The sequence below is a fragment of the Echeneis naucrates genome, chromosome 7, assembly GCF_900963305.1.
Source record: "Echeneis naucrates chromosome 7, fEcheNa1.1, whole genome shotgun sequence".
In the NCBI taxonomy this organism is placed as follows: Eukaryota; Metazoa; Chordata; class Actinopteri; order Carangiformes; family Echeneidae; genus Echeneis; species Echeneis naucrates.
In genome coordinates this window covers 5,450,978-5,466,231 of record NC_042517.1, presented here as the reverse complement: position 1 = coordinate 5,466,231, position 15,254 = coordinate 5,450,978, and the positions used below count along the sequence as shown (strand labels likewise).

The 15,254-nt window shown below is 40.7% G+C and overlaps 2 protein-coding genes across 4 annotated transcripts; one reads left to right on the top strand and one right to left on the bottom strand.

Moving 5' to 3' along the window:
• Positions 1-1,318: 1,318 nt before the first annotated feature.
• On the bottom strand, positions 1,319-4,455 carry slc16a7 (solute carrier family 16 member 7). Its single transcript, XM_029506763.1, has 5 exons — positions 4,431-4,455; positions 4,106-4,336; positions 3,759-3,902; positions 1,637-2,500; positions 1,319-1,542 (listed from the first exon to the last, which is right to left on the bottom strand). The coding sequence occupies exons 2-5, from the start codon at positions 4,320-4,322 to the stop codon at positions 1,319-1,321; spliced, it is 1,449 nt and encodes a 482-aa protein (XP_029362623.1). The 5' UTR covers positions 4,323-4,336; positions 4,431-4,455.
• A 1,309-nt stretch (positions 4,456-5,764) lies between these two features.
• Positions 5,765-14,648, top strand: LOC115046740 (calcium-independent phospholipase A2-gamma-like). 3 transcript variants are annotated; one of them, XM_029507313.1, is made up of 13 exons: positions 5,765-6,181; positions 6,661-6,849; positions 6,974-7,187; positions 8,173-8,280; positions 8,372-8,436; positions 9,548-10,948; positions 11,144-11,296; positions 11,382-11,539; positions 11,964-12,058; positions 12,205-12,376; positions 12,470-12,527; positions 12,617-12,811; positions 13,358-14,648. In XM_029507313.1, the coding sequence occupies exons 6-13, from the start codon at positions 9,629-9,631 to the stop codon at positions 13,814-13,816; spliced, it is 2,610 nt and encodes an 869-aa protein (XP_029363173.1). In that variant the 5' UTR covers positions 5,765-6,181; positions 6,661-6,849; positions 6,974-7,187; positions 8,173-8,280; positions 8,372-8,436; positions 9,548-9,628; the 3' UTR covers positions 13,817-14,648. The 3 variants fall into 3 exon arrangements, with proteins under 3 accessions (XP_029363173.1, XP_029363172.1, XP_029363174.1); XM_029507312.1 differs by having other exon boundaries at positions 6,974-8,280; XM_029507314.1 differs by lacking the exons at positions 6,974-7,187; positions 8,173-8,280.
• The last annotated feature ends 606 nt before the right edge of the window (positions 14,649-15,254 follow it).

Here is a 15,254-nt window from a genome sequence, read left to right as displayed (position 1 = left end):
CAAATTTCGCCCATTTGAAAAAAGGGGGTCAATATGCAGCTTGCAGGGACATGATAAGGAAGAACCACTTGAACATACGCCTGCACTAATGGCAATGTACTTTTCCTGAAAGGTATGGTCATGTATCTTGTATTGCAAGTTGCTGGAGGCCTGACACATAAGGACTGTAAACATGCAGTATGGTGGAAAATGAAGTTTGACCTGTAGTAGGATAATGCAGCCTGCCATGAGATGACAAATTTTTTTTTCTGCTGCCTGGTATTTCCTCTGAAGTCTGTTCAGTGAGTCAGACTATTTGATTTTGCTCACTACTCTTCCCAACACATTACAGAAATAGCTATTGGTTAAAAAAAAAAAAAAAAGGACTTTAACATACAGAGATGGTTGGAAGTATGCCCTGCAGGTGATAGACTTTTTTTGTGCCAGTGTTTTTAGCCACACATGCAAATGCGAGCCTATTATTAAAGACACACGTGGTCCCCACACTTATTGAAAAGTCCAGTTCTAAAATATTTCCATACCTTCATAACTGCATTTTTATGATTGTACTTGGATGGTGCAGCAATGAAACAGCTTTTTTCAGCTCTTCAGATCCTCACGACAATGAAAAATGTATTTTATTATAGAATAAAACTTAAGGAATGAATAAAGTGAGATTTAAACTGTTGGGCAGCATGACAGGGTTTCTGGGGAGGTATTCTAAAAGAGAAACTCTGTTGTCTCAGGACATTAAATATTCTCATTTATCAATCATAGGGCCATTGGTGAATCATTCACAATTTCTGCCGGCTCATGGAAGGTTCATGACCTGAACTTTGGGAAAAATGCTGCAGAGAACTAAACCCTCAGTTACGGATGGGATTCAATAGGAGGGGTGTGTTAGACTCCTGCAGTATCCATTGCCACCTAGTGGTGCAAAAAACTACAGCAAAATATAGTGATGGAATGTGTGCTTGAAATGTGACTCATTATTTTTTATCCTTCTCTCAGGAAAACTTGTTTTTACTATAAACAAGAAGGAGCCACATCAGTTTATATGGCCATAATGATAATTTGACTGGACAACAGAGGCAGATTTGGATGGTTGGTGGAAAAAGTCAATAGGAGTTACAGTTGTACATAATATAGGAATAATAAGAATAACAATTGGAATACTAAAAGTTAATTTAAAGATACGTCGTAAAGGTCCAAAGAGTCCAATAAGATCCCCGAAAGTAGAAAATCCTTTTTTATCAGGAATAGCCCTTATGCGCTATGTACTACAGTAGGACGTGTATCTTCCTTCACCCACCAAAAACAAACAAACAAAGCTGCCAGTTCATCCATCTGTTACATGTGCTGTTGTATCGCCCTGGTTCATATTAAGTTCTACTGTCTCTTCAGAGGTCCTCTTCACCACAGTCACAGTCTGCCTCTGCTCCTCCCCCAGTTTCTTGTAGTTGTAGTAATGCATGACGAAGAAAAATATGCCCGGCACCAGCATCAAGACACCACATGTATAGTACATGTATTTGTAGTCCCCGAAAATATCAACCAAGGCCCCTGAAACAGAATACATTTTACATTTTCATCAAAAAAGAAAAATATCTTTTAGAATACTGTGTAAATGTCTCCCTGTGGCTGTGAATTTACAGACCTGAAATTGGTGGTCCAAGGAGCACTGGTCCACACTCGATTATGGTGACGAGTCCTACAGCAGTGGAGAAGCGATGAGCTCCAACAAGGTCCATCAGAACTTCAAAAAGCAGTGCAGAAACCATCCCGAAACCCAAACCAAAGAAGATGGCATACACGACGAGGCCCACGTACCCTGGTGCCAGCGGGCACAGAAGGTGGCATATGCCATTATATGAAACCGCAAAACTGAAGAAATACTGGATCCTTGGCCGAATCCACTTGGTATTGCCAATGAAGCCGGTTGCTGGTCGGATAAGCATGTCCACCAGAGCAAATATAGAAAGCAAGAAAGCTGCTGAATATTCATCAATCCCTTGATGTTTGGCATATGGAGCTAGAAAAACCACAGGTGCAAAAAAGCCGAAAAACATGACCACGTTTCCAGTGAGATAAATGAGGAATCCCCGGTGTTTGAAAAGTGAGACATCTATGAATTTGTGTACGGGGCCCTGGTTCTTTTCCTCAATTTGGTTTTCTTCAGTGAGCAGGTTAGCCGCCTGTGCACTAGAGTCCACAACAACATCCCCCTCAGTGTCTGCTCCATTGCACAGCGGTGCTTCAGTCTTGGGCTTAGGTTGGACATGTTTATTAACCGGCCTCATCAGAGCACCAGCTATACAGCAGTTCAAAACAATGGATCCCAGAATCAGGAAGCTCCCTCTCCAGCCAAAAGAGTCAAACAGAAACTGATTAAGAGGAGCCAAAGTGAAGAGAACAACTGGACTTCCTGTCATCGCGAGCCCGTTTGCCAGAGGCCTTTTGACCTGGAAGTAGGTGCCTATGATGGTAAGGGCTGGCTGCAGGTTGAAGGCCAGGCCAAAACCTGATGTGCAAACACAATGGTTGCAAGCAAGATTAATACAAAAGTAATATGAGAAATCACAAAATTAGAGAACATAAACTTCACATCTGACTTTACATCTTCTTCAGCAGCAAATCAAGCAAAATGCTTTATCGTGTTTTGGTGCTGCATGACGGCAGAGGAGAAATTCAAGTTTTGGTTTGATCTACAAAATCAGAAACTACACCATCAAGCAAGAAGCATAAATGCGCTCAGCCCACATTGCCTTGGAAACTCAGTCTTACTCAGCTTTACCTGCAGTTTGTTGTTATTGTAAAATGTTGAGAGAGATGCACTGTTAAGAGGACCAGAGATGGCCGGAAATCACAGATTTCAAGTGAACAATTTGTGCTTTTTGTAGAGGTGATGTAATTTGTTAATTTTAGAAAAATTTTACATCGAATAATTTGCTACTTAAGAGCTGTTTCAGAAGCTGTTTGTGATACATAACTGATTTTCTTTTGGTTTTGGACTTTCAGTTAATAGAAGCAATCTGAATATGTTGTCTCGAGCTCTAGGAAATTGTGACTTAAACACAGTCATTTCATGAACCAAATGACTGATTAAATACAGTCATTATAGACAACTTAGTATTAAAATAATTTGTTTCAGCCCTAATGATAATTTCCAACATCTTATTATACTCTATTGGTAGTCCAATACTTTCTCTTTCAAGAAAAATGCCCCACAATCATTAACAAGTATTGTTCTTTGTGTGCTTTAGTGGGTGGTCAAGGTTTCAAGCTGGAGCCTTTGTTTGCTCACTATTAGCAATGTGAACCAAAATGCTGCTTTGGAAACACATTTTCAAAAACTAAAGTTTCTAATCATAATGCCATTTTGAGCGGGCATGGACATTTAATTGCTAACCCTAACCCTAACTACAAATACAAATGACTACTTCTTTACAAATATTTGCACATTGCACTGAGTGGCCAGCATTAACCAACAACAATCAACGCAAGGACACAAACCATTCCAGTGGACCTGACCCTCAAAAGAGTTCATGAATGAGTTACAACACAACCACCGATTACGCCGACGTGCGTCAGCCGGCCACAACCAGGCCAAGAATGCAAACATCACACAGAATAGCAGTAACCTCCGTAGAAGAATTATTTAAAATCATTAACGAATGCATTTCAGAATGCTGTTTAATTGAATTGCACGCGAGAAGAGGGTCAGCATAACTTTTTATTATTAATTATTGAAAAAAAGAAAAAAAAAAATTATACTTTACCTCCAACTACTCCAACACATAGGTAGAGGTGCATGATCGTGGTGCCAAAAGAAGCGAGCACCATTGCAGCACTGACCATAATCCCACCAACTAAAACCACAGGTCTGCTGCCGTAACGGTTGACAAGTATACTGCTCACAGGTCCTGCACAAAGAGGAGACATTTCTAGCAATTTGGGAACTTTACATTATTGAAGCTATAGCTGTTTTGGTTGAAAAAAACAACAGAGAATGTTAACAGAATTACCTTGTTTAGTCAAGCTGTTCAGGACATGTGCTGCATGGGAATGTACTATTTTCATTTTTAAATCACTATTGAATTTCGTTTTAATATTTGATGCCACTGACCTCCAGCATACATAGAGGCCAGCATGACCGAGGACACCCAGGCAATCGCACTGTAGGAAACTGAAAAATATTCCTGAATCTCCTTAAAGTAGATGGTGAGGGACTTAGGAAAGGCATAGGAGAATCCTATGGAGATGAAAGCACCGAAGACGACAGCCCAACCCCAGCCTCCATCTGGCGGGGTGTAGCCCAGATTTGTTGTTGCTGCAGGGGGCATGACTGATTCACCAGCTGGGTAATGGGAACAGGTAAAAGTGGTGAACAGAATAAAACCAAGTGCACATTCTCAAAATATATGTATGATCTCCATAGCACAAGAGCTCACCTCTGCACCTTCCTCGAAAATGTGTTGACCGGACTGTGAACTCTGCTGCTGTGCCAGGCTTCTGCTGTCTCCCTCAAAGAGGACCGGCCTTTGGGCTCATCTTGTGTGCTTACATGTTAAAGTGACCACACAAAACACCCCCCACCCCCCCACCCCATCCCACCCATGCTAGAGACATGGCTTTTTTTGTGTGAATTCGTTGTGTTCTTTCTTCCTTTCCTGTGAAGCACGTTTTGCTGTCTGTTTGTATTTGAGGTGCTATAAAAATAAAGTCTGATTTGAGTTGATTTGATTTGATTTGATTTGAATGTGTGTGCTGGAGATGGGGTTGGGAAAAATGGCAAAAATCTGTTGTGGTCATGGGTTAAACATCAGCAGAATGCAACTGAGAACATGTTTGCAGATTAAAAAAAAATAGGACTAACAGTTTGTGCTTAGTGACTAACATCTGTTGTGTTAAATAACACACAAATGAAAGCGCTTCATTACACTGGTACAAGAATCCTCCCAAATGCTCTTGCTGATTTATTAGCAGCATTAGTTACATTAGTCAGGCAGGGCAATTTAAGAAATAGCTGAATGGGTGCAGACTGTTAAACATTTAATTAGGACTACACCGATTCAATACACCTGATTAGTTTCAGCACCAAACACTGAAAAGCAGGTAGTTAATCTGTCTGAATGTGATTGATCAACATTTAAAAATGTAGTCCCTTCAACAAAGCCATTCAAAGCGTTGTCTTGACTATCCATTAATTCAGGAACAATGCCAACAGCTCACCTCCTAAGGAGCGCTTTGGCATGGAAAACATGTTGTTTGGCCTCAGTTGATCCCATTGTTCGTGGCATTTTCATTGCTCCCCCAGGCTCTAGACCTTAAAGGGCAAAAATTCAGTTTTTTTTAGCAAACACGCCAAAGAAATTCACTGATACCAGCCTTACCAGCCCACAGAGGATTTCTGTGGTATTTACTTGGCAGGAAAAGTATAATAAAATGGGCAGTACATAAACAAAAAAACAAGCCAGGTCTTAAAATCAGATTTTCAAGATTGAACGCATTCAATAAACTGCATACCATGTAAAGGACTTAGAAATCAGTTTCTCATTTTATATAGGCTCACCAATTTATAGAAATGTATTGTTTTTTTTTGGGGGGGGGGGGGGGGGGTTTGACACACATATTTGAGCTTTCAGTTTCTTTTTTTAACCGACAGCTTGATTTGTTAAAATCTTTGGGACGCTGAAATTTTGGATCCTGAAAATCCGGCAGCGTGAGACCTCTTCACCAGTTTATGTTCCGTTGCATAGCAACCACGCCCCTTTGGCTACGTAGCTGCGTTATATTGTTTGCTAGCTGCTAAAACAGCCTCATAGATGCACAGCCTGAAATAATTTCACCTCCTCTTCTTAGAAATGCCAACTACAGAGACTTTTTTTTTTATTAAATTTACCGTAATGTTTAAGGATTCTGTCATTCTTCCGCGATAAATGGCCTCCTCTTGTTTGTGTTACTCAACTCGGCTTGTGTAACACGTGAATGCTAACGTTAGCTAACGGGAGCGTTGGCTGCTCCGAAGCAAACACACTTAGCGTCGTGTAGCATCTGATGCTAGCTCGGTTCGTCGCATTTCCAGATGTTTTCCGGGGTCAGACTGTGTTTGGCCGGATTGTCACGGGCAGCGGGGAGGCTGACACCCTCAGCATGTAGACACCGACAGCGGGCCTTCTGCTCCGAGTCTGCTGCTGTCAAGGTTTGTTTCTGCAATTTTTCTGCTAGCCGACATCAAGTTTTCAACGCTACACAATGTCATGACCTGACAGCTGTCGGATTGAAAGTAATTCAATTTAAAGTGTTATCGGATGTATTGTTTTCATTCATAAACATGGACCACTACAGCTAACGGAGCAGCCTGTAAGAAGCATTTTGATAATACAAAGGTCAAGCTTAATTTTATGGAGTGCTCAAATGCTAAAACAAGTGGAGGGAATTATCTCCAAACCACATTTATGCGAAACACTATTTATCTGTGGTTTAGTATGATGATATTATTATAGACTGGGAAAAAGTCGAACTGTCTTCACCATGTTAAGGCATCCAGCCATCCAGATGTTTACATTTCTTTCAGAGGGAAATATTGTCCTTTTACGTGCATACATCAGTTTGACAGCTATAGGTAGATATAGGTGCATTTCACATTCTACAAATGAAACTCTCTCTGCCCTTTTTCAGGTGCTGTACGATGGGCTTTGTCCCATATGTGTGACGGAGATCCGGTTTCTCCAATATCTGCAGCGAAACCAGCCTGGGAAAGTGGATTTTATTGATATCTCCTTGCAAGGCTATGATGAAGGCAAACATAAGGACATCAGCTATGAGATGGCCATGGAGGAAATGCATGTGATTGATGAGAAAGATGAGGTAAACCTACCTTCCACTGACATACCTTAGTCTTTAATATTTATTGAGCTGACGACTGCAGTAATTACTCAAAATAGTGTACATTTAAAATTGTGCTTTGGATAAATGTCCTGTGTGCTGGTAGGTTCACCGTGGGATCCCAGCATTTGCAGTCATGTACAGCGCTGTAGGCCTTGGTTGGTTGGGACGCTTCATGATGTGGTCACCTGTGAGACCGTTTATGGAAAAATCCTACGCCATCTTTGTTAGGAATCGCTTAAAGTGGACTGGACGTGGGGAGGAGTGCACCACAGGACGCTGTGAAAAGAAACAACATTGACTCTTGATTGGATTAAAAAGTAAAGTGTGTTGAAGAAGTTAAATAGATCTTGAGGAAAAACTGGATAAATATTGTCTTGACAGTCAGCTTTCAATCACTGGTTTATCATGAAGTGTACAGTACAGGCTTTTCTGCTGAAGGAAAATATTGGCTGACTGATCAAATGGTTATTTTGTCAAGGTATTGTTTAGTGCTAGGGGAATTGGCTTTAAGATTGTTAGCCTGGATTTCAAAATTGATTTGCAATGTTATGCTGCATATAAACTATTAAAAAATAAAAATAATGTGCTGCAACAGAAGAAAGAAAAACAATGACAAGACTGAAAATCTCTGAAGCGAAATACAGTCAATTTTGCTGTTGTGCAGTATATCTCAAAATGAGGATTTATAGATTCAACTCTGAGGGATCTGCCACTGGGTGTCACTGTATGTCCAGAATAATATCGGTTATGACAGTGAGGGGAAGTCCAGTAGATAGTTTTAACTTATAGCACATGAGTGAAATCAACATTTAGTCCTGTTGACATTAAAGGAAAGTCAAAAACCCACATTTATTGAGTTGACTTATTGTTAATGTGAATTCTTTCCTGTAAGTAATTTTGGTGAGCCGGTGGTGTGACCATGTCAACACTTAACTGCAGTGCAGAACTGTTTGTGCTCACAAAAGATTCTGAGCTATGGCTATAGGACACTACTGTTTACAAAACACAATAATATATGGTAGACAGGCTGAACACATTTAGTTTTCTATCAGCAATCAGAAATGAATAAAATGTGTTTGAAGTGCTGCTTTAAATTAAAACAGGTAAATTACAAGGTGATTGTTTTTCTAAATGCATGTGACTATTTTAAATTTTGTTCTCCATCACGTTTTCCTCGAGTCATGTGCCCATTTTCTCAGAATGAAATGCGTCATAGCCTTGTTTGTTTTGGTGGGAGGTGTGTGTCTGTGTACTGGTCTCAGCTCAGCTGTGAGAAGTTATCTCTCCCCTACCTAATTTTAGACCTTTGCTTGGAAGTCATTAGGAGCAACACATGGCCCTACGCTTGTGCGATCTTCTTGTGCATTGGTCAAGCTGGTCAACCCCACCCAGCTCAGCCCAACCAATAAGGTTACAACTCTGCATGACAGAGAGATTGAATTAGTTCTCAAAACATAGTAGAAACGGTGTTTCTGACAGTTTGCCTTATGTGCTTCACCAGATAAAGAACAGAAAATTGGTTGAAGAGGAAGTGCAAAGACGGAAGAACTAGGTGCTGTGTTTCAGGTAAATCTTTTGTTTTTATCACATACTTTCTGTCAAGGTTAAAGGAGCTTTAAGCTGCTTTGGTTCATGACCTTCCCCCTACTTAAATAGAAAACAGCCGCTGGGAAGCTGTTTGCCTTTCTCTCTGTGAGGACATTAGAGAAGCAACGACTGTGTGCATAGGTCTGTTTTTATAGATAACTTGAGGGAATAAAATCCTATCAACTGGGGATAAAGGAGCAACTAAGATTGAAGTTGTCTTTGTTCTTACATTTCCATGCCGCGTTCCAGACATACATCTACCGACACAAGGTAGATGCTTGTTTTCAGGCAGTGCAGGCTGATTGTTATTTCCCCAGGGGATTCATCTTAGACTCCTGAGGGAACAGAGAACTGGGAAAGAAGATGCCTGGGTTATTGTATGTACTTTGATCAGCTCACTCTGAAAGTATGTACCCTCCCTTCAGTTCACACGTGTCGATACCCTGAACTCACATGCAGCAGATATTAATGCAGTACTACCCTCATGGTTTCGTACACTCCCCCTCCTTTTCCCTTTACTTCTTGAAGGATAATTATTTTACAACACACTGTTTCCATACAATAAAAGAATACAGCTCAGTCAAGATAACTTGTAAGCTGTCTTATTTAAAAACACTATTTTGGCCATTCAGTGTATGACCAGACTGAATGCTTTTGACTTTTGATCGTCATCTTGTCAAATTTGCTCAATATTTCAGGTAAACTAAAGATGTTTTCTTCAAGGTTATCATGCAGACAAAAGATTCACATTGCACATTCGCAATGTATGAAATGCGTTCCACTGGTGAAGAGAGAAGCACAGCCCAATACTGGAGAAATAAAATCATACAGAGTCTTCTTATAATTATGTTTTCAAGTTCAAGTTAACTTTATCACAATCCTGTTTCAAGATTGTGTTATCACCCAATCATATTTTCAAGTATTGATAATACAAGACATTGTTTGTATTATTTTTACTAAATATCAGCATTGTCATTGTGAGCTTGTTTGCATTTAAGTCAAAGTTCAGCCACCCAGAGATGTTACCAAGGCTGGAAACACCTAGTCTTGTTTTAATGTAGTGTCTTTTTTTCTTTTTGTTCCTTCCTAGATTCATGTGTTGCCTGTGACACAAATCAGTGGAAGCTGAAGTTTGATTGACTACTGCCCACCACATCAGGTCTACTGTAACATGGGTCGCTATCTCAGCACCAATTTGTGTTCAAGTTCTGTGAACAGGACTTTGAGATCATACTGCAAAATGAGATGCCTCATGATCCTCCTCAGGAGGAAACCACATCTGGCCAAAGCAACACCCTGCTTGGACATCCCCAGATATTCGGTGCTGTCACCTCCTCATCTCTCAAGATTTAGAAAAAGAGCCAGTGATATAAGCTCCAGCTCTTACCACGTCTACACAGATTCTGCACAAGAAGTGAAACACCTTCAGTTTGTGCGTTTTTACTCATCGTCCAACAGGGATGCTTTCAAAGCCAGAGCTCCCATCGGAATCATTGAGGAGGCTCAGAACACTTTTCAATGGACTTCTCTAGGAGTTCTTGGTGAATCAATTAATCGACTGTCCAAACATATTAACATTTATTTCAAAAGAAAGGATGTTGTACCTGAAAATGCAGCTCTCATTGTTGCAACTCCAGAGTATCTCGGCAGGTTTCAAAGGCGCAGTCACAGTCAACGAACAGCCAGAAGGCAAAATGTATCTCAGGGTAAGGAGACAACGCAGGTGTATGAATCCAAAAACAAACAGGAGAGCTCGGGAACAAGTCCTTCAACCAAGGAAACGTCTGGACTGCATTTATTTCACATCAGCTCTTTGGCAACAAGATTTGGTGAGAGCTACAGTTACGTTTCTAATCACATAAACTCGGTCTTTTCGCGGGCTGTCGCCAAAGGTGAATTACCAGAGAATTTGCAAACACATCGAATGCAGATGAAGAGAAAAATGCAAAACAGATCTGTTGTTACTCCTAAGAAAGCTGCAATACCTCAAGTGGAATCCAAAAATCTTTACCTTCACTTTGCAAGACACATCAATAAATACTTTGGTGCTAAGGTTACAGATGAAGTTCAGAAGAGCAGAGGGAGCCTTCCTTTGGGAGAGAATAGCACTTCCAAAAGCCACTTTTTGACAAAATCTACCTCCGACACTCAAGGTGCTACGTCCAAGCTTAAGCAAGGTGAATCGAGCGGAGGCCTTTTCCACAGCAGCCAAATAACAACTAACTTTGGGGAGAACCATTTCCAAATGGCCAGTCACATCAATCAGTATTTCAAGAGTAAAAATGGACAGGATGAGGACACTGATAGAAAGATGGACTCTCAAACTGCGACCTACGACAGAGTTAAGACTGTAACGTTTATAGACTGCCTCCGCCACCCTACAAGTGCCATCCCTGACTTACTGGGAGCTTATCTAAAACTGGGCTCCAAGAGCCAGACTAGTTACCCCAAACCTGCTCCGACCCCCCCTGCAGCAATCTTAAATAAAAAGGTAGGTTTGGGTCACAAATTAAGTGACTTAACATAATTTTTTAAATCAAAAATAGTGAAAGAATTGCATCTCCTTAATTGGCCTAAATAAAAAAAACTAATTTTGAGGTGTACAGGATATATACAATTGCTTGTCCTGTAAGAGGAGCTTAAACATACCTAACCAAAAATGTTATTTCTGGTTGCATTTTGCCAGCTCGTCTTGAGTCGGAGACAAGCGGAGGAAATCACATGTGGCTTGATTGGCAGTCTGGGACTGGCTTCATCTCCAACAGCTCTGATTTCCTGTGTGGAGGCGCTGAATGAGCACCTTATCCGTTACCCCTCATGCAAAGCTTTAATGTGGCAGGTCTGTTTGAGGTGAAGCAGTAAAAAAATGTCTAAAAGAACCAGGTTTTACCCCAGTATATTCTAAAAGATGTTTCTTTTTCCAGGAGAAAATTGTAGTCACATTATTGAGAAAGCGCCGGAGCTACAGAGATGACCCGGTCCTTCAGAGCGCAGTCAGAGAAACCTTGGCTCTAATCGGCTACGTGGATCCAGTCAAAGGTTGCGGCATTAGAGTGCTCTCAATTGATGGTGGTGGCACAAGGTAAGTGATATCAACATCATTTATGAGTGAATGTTGTTGCTTCCATGCTAAACACTGACCAAACCAGAGCTGCAGCTGAAAATTTAAAGATTCCTTTATCTGAAATGCCAGAAATAAGTTTGCAAAGCTTTAATATTCTTAAATTGCCTGTTTCATCTGGTAACTTGTGCAAAACCAGAAGATATAGAAACTAAGGCAAAAATCACAATGTACAAAAGAGATCAAAATACTAACTAGTAAATGAAGTTTATCATCAATTGATCATCAAAAGAGTTCCCAAATAATTTTCTGGCCAATTTCACCATTATTGTGTCAGCTCCAGCCATAAACTAAAATGGCTTCTGTCATATCTGCTCTTTATATTTAAATATATCTCTATGAATTCTGCCTCACATTGCTCATATTTTCTCTTTGCCTTTTTCAGAGGTGTGGTGCCTTTGCAGGTTTTACAGCTCTTGGAAGTAGAGACGGGAAAAAAAATCCACCAGCTGTTTGACTATATCTGTGGAGTGAGCACAGGTGACAAGCCAAAGAACATTTAAAAATACTACTATTATCATCCCTATTTGCACAATATACAGTTGACTGGTAGTGCATGCACTCACAACTTGATGCCTCCCACTCTTGAGTTTTTAATCTTCTGTCTCGTTCATGTTTCATTAAAGGTGCTGTTCTCGCCTTCATGCTGGGTCTGGCCCATTTTTCTATAGAAGAGTGTGCTGACATGTATCGTCGATTTGGCTCAGAGGTTTTTCGTCAGAACCCGTTCGTCGGCACAGTGAAAATGGGCTGGAGTCACTCCTACTACAACACAGAGACTTGGGAAACAATATTACAGTAATTACATTCTAACAGTACAGATGGTGAGCAATCTAGTAGTCATTAATTTGCTGTAGTAAAAATAAAATGCTCTGTTTTTATCCTCTTTAGAGAAAAGCTTGGAAATAAAGTGCTTATTAAAACAGCCAGAGATGAGTCGAGTCCCAAGGTAAAAACAGTTGAACTAATATTATCAGTAATGGTGATTTAAACTTATCAAGTTTGGGATTACATGGTTATTACATGTTATTTGCTCAGGTTTCAGCAGTGAGTGCAGTGGTAAATTGGGGTAGTAGTCCAAAGGCCTTCGTCTTCCGCAACTACAACCACAAACCAGGCTCTCTCAGCCGCTACGCAGGAGGCTCCGTCTACCAGATGTGGCAGGCAGTGAGAGCATCCTCAGCTGCCCCAGGATACTTCCAAGAGTTCCCTTTACACAGTGACATCCACCAGGTAGGAAACTCCATTCAAAAGTCTTCAGTGGAAGAATCAAAAGATATGCATTTTTATGTTGAAATGGGCCGATGGGAGTGATTCATTCATTCATTCTATTCATTTTCAACTCAGTCTTCGGGCTACTCAGCTTAAACCTAACTCTTAGACCTCATAATATTATAATGTTCTCATAGCAGCCAATTATGAATAATAATGGCAGGATTGGCATCTTGTTCGCTGCTTGTGTCAAACCATACTTTAATAATTAAACGGCAAACAAAAGCCTTTTTTTTTGTCGAACCAAGAAAAAGAAAAGAGGAAGAAGGAAAGAATTACATTAAAACAAAGTGAAGAATGAGAAAAGGTTCCTGTTTACCCTTCTTTCTACTCAATAAAAAATATAGGCTGGAAAATGTATATTTTACCCACTGAATAATTTTTATATAATTCACTAAATTAATGAAGGCAGTCATCAGTAAAATGCCATAATATTTCACTTTTTGGTACAACATTGTAGATGTACAAGGTGCTCCTCTTAACTCCTAAATGGATTTGTGTGTGTAGGATGGAGGAATTCTGCTCAACAACCCCTGTGCCTTGGCTGTGCACGAGAGCCGTTTGTTGTGGCCCAACCAGCCCTTCCAGTGTGTGTTATCGCTTGGTACAGGTCGCTATGACAACGCTAAGAGGACTCCTGCCACCTCCACCAGCCTGAGGGCCAAAATCAGCAATCTGATCTGCAGTGCTACTGACACCGAAGGGGTTCACACCCTTTTGGATGACCTGCTCGCCCCAGATGTCTATTTCCGTTTCAACCCCATGCTGAGTGGTGAGGTGTCCCTGGACGAGAGCCGACCGGGGCCCCTGGAGCAGCTGCAGAGAGACACTCAGACCTACCTGGAGAGGAACCAACCCAAGCTGGCCAGGCTCTGTTTGGTGCTCGGGGCAGAGCGGTCAGCAGCAAGCAGAACTAAAGACTGGATGAGTGAGAGGGCCTGGGAGATGAAACAGAGATGGGTATGAGTGTGTATAATGCGTGTCTACAGCTACATACATATCCAGTGCACACATGCACCCCCACACAGGTTGTGGACAAAACAGCAGAAGCAACTGAAAGTGCAACACCATGTAAGTAGAAGCAAGTTTGGTGAAATGTGTAATGTGTTTGTTGTTGAGATCTTAAATTGCTGCTTTGACTCAGGAGTCATTTCAATCCATGCTAGCAGTGTTGAGCTATGGATGGCTGGGCCAGTGTGTTGGTCGGCCCACAACTTAGGACCAGACTGAATCATCAACCTTAGATGGACCACCGTCAGATATTCTTGTTCCCCAGGTGATAAATCCTAAAAACTCCCTGCTGATCCCTTGATTTTCAACTTTTAATGCTGCAGTGAATTTAGCACTCTGAGTGAAGTGTGAAATTGGGGCAGCCATTCACGTTCTGCTCAACTAGGTTAATCATCTTTAGCAAGGTGGAGCAATCAATGTCATTTATGGGTGATTTTTGAAGTAAATATAATACAATTATATGATTTCACTGTAAGAGGTTTCCTCTAATGCTGTCTTTGTACTGTACACAAGATCAATGCAATGTTATCAACAGGTGTCTCATAGATATAGCATATTGTAATATCTTAACATGGACACAGAACAAATGTGAACATGAAATTAGCACTGTTATGCACTTTCTTTAAAAAGCTTAGCAAAATTTGTATACATGATATTTTATTTAATATAAGCACTATTTTCTTTTAAATTGCACTTTTCAGTTGTGTTAACTGTGATAAATTATGTCATTATTATGTTGTTTAAGTTGGGAATTTTCTGTCTAAAATAAATTAATTGTTATTCCTTGCGAAGCCTTGCTTCCATGTATTTAAGAAAAAAAAAAAGAAAAGGTTTTGTTCACTAAATATAAATGTCTCCATTTTGCTCCAACTCATTAAATAAATCACCCTGCTCTTGGCAAATGATTTATCAATGAAGGAGAAGCCATCCAGTCACTTGAATGTGATGGGTTAAATCCCCCCCGTGTGTCTGGAAGCTGTGCCCTCCCTGTCCACAATAGACTGACATTGTCACAGACAGAAACAGCTTTGTGAAAGAGTGCGCGTTTGTGCCAGCCAGCGTGAAGATACAAGGTCAGTAACCCACATCCAGAAAATCCAACAGCACAAATACTAAAAGGAAAAAGTTAATTTCTCAAGTCAACTATAATTGAATGTTTTTAGATAGTTGCCTGATGACACCTAAACACACTCCACCATCTTGTGCAAGTCATGTCAGCTTTTTTCACATCTAACTCTCTTGTCACAGCCGTGATGACGTTATGTTTATGTGTGATTTTCACAATGGATTTATTATAATAGGCTCCCAGGCCCCGTTTGGCAGGCGTGTGACCCAGGCTCAGGACTGCCTGAAGGGCCACACGAGCCTCTGCTATCTCATCTGTCACCTCTTC

Excerpts from the sequence above, each read along its gene's own strand:
- LOC115046740 (XM_029507314.1), top strand. The coding sequence starts at position 9,629 with ATGGGTCGCTATCTCAGCACCAATTTGTGTTCAAGTTCTGTGAACAGG. Across the intron at positions 11,297-11,381 it reads GCAAAGCTTTAATGTGGCAG|GAGAAAATTGTAGTCACATT; the intron begins GTCTGTTTGAGG and ends TTCTTTTTCCAG. Across the intron at positions 11,540-11,963 it reads ATTGATGGTGGTGGCACAAG|AGGTGTGGTGCCTTTGCAGG; the intron begins GTAAGTGATATC and ends TGCCTTTTTCAG.
- slc16a7 (XM_029506763.1), bottom strand. The coding sequence starts at position 4,322 with ATGCCCCCTGCAGCAACAACAAATCTGGGCTACACCCCGCCAGATGGA. Across the intron at positions 3,903-4,105 it reads GGCCTCTATGTATGCTGGAG|GACCTGTGAGCAGTATACTT; the intron begins GTCAGTGGCATC and ends CTCTTTGTGCAG. Across the intron at positions 2,501-3,758 it reads ATGTGTTGGAGTAGTTGGAG|GTTTTGGCCTGGCCTTCAAC; the intron begins GTAAAGTATAAT and ends TTTGCACATCAG.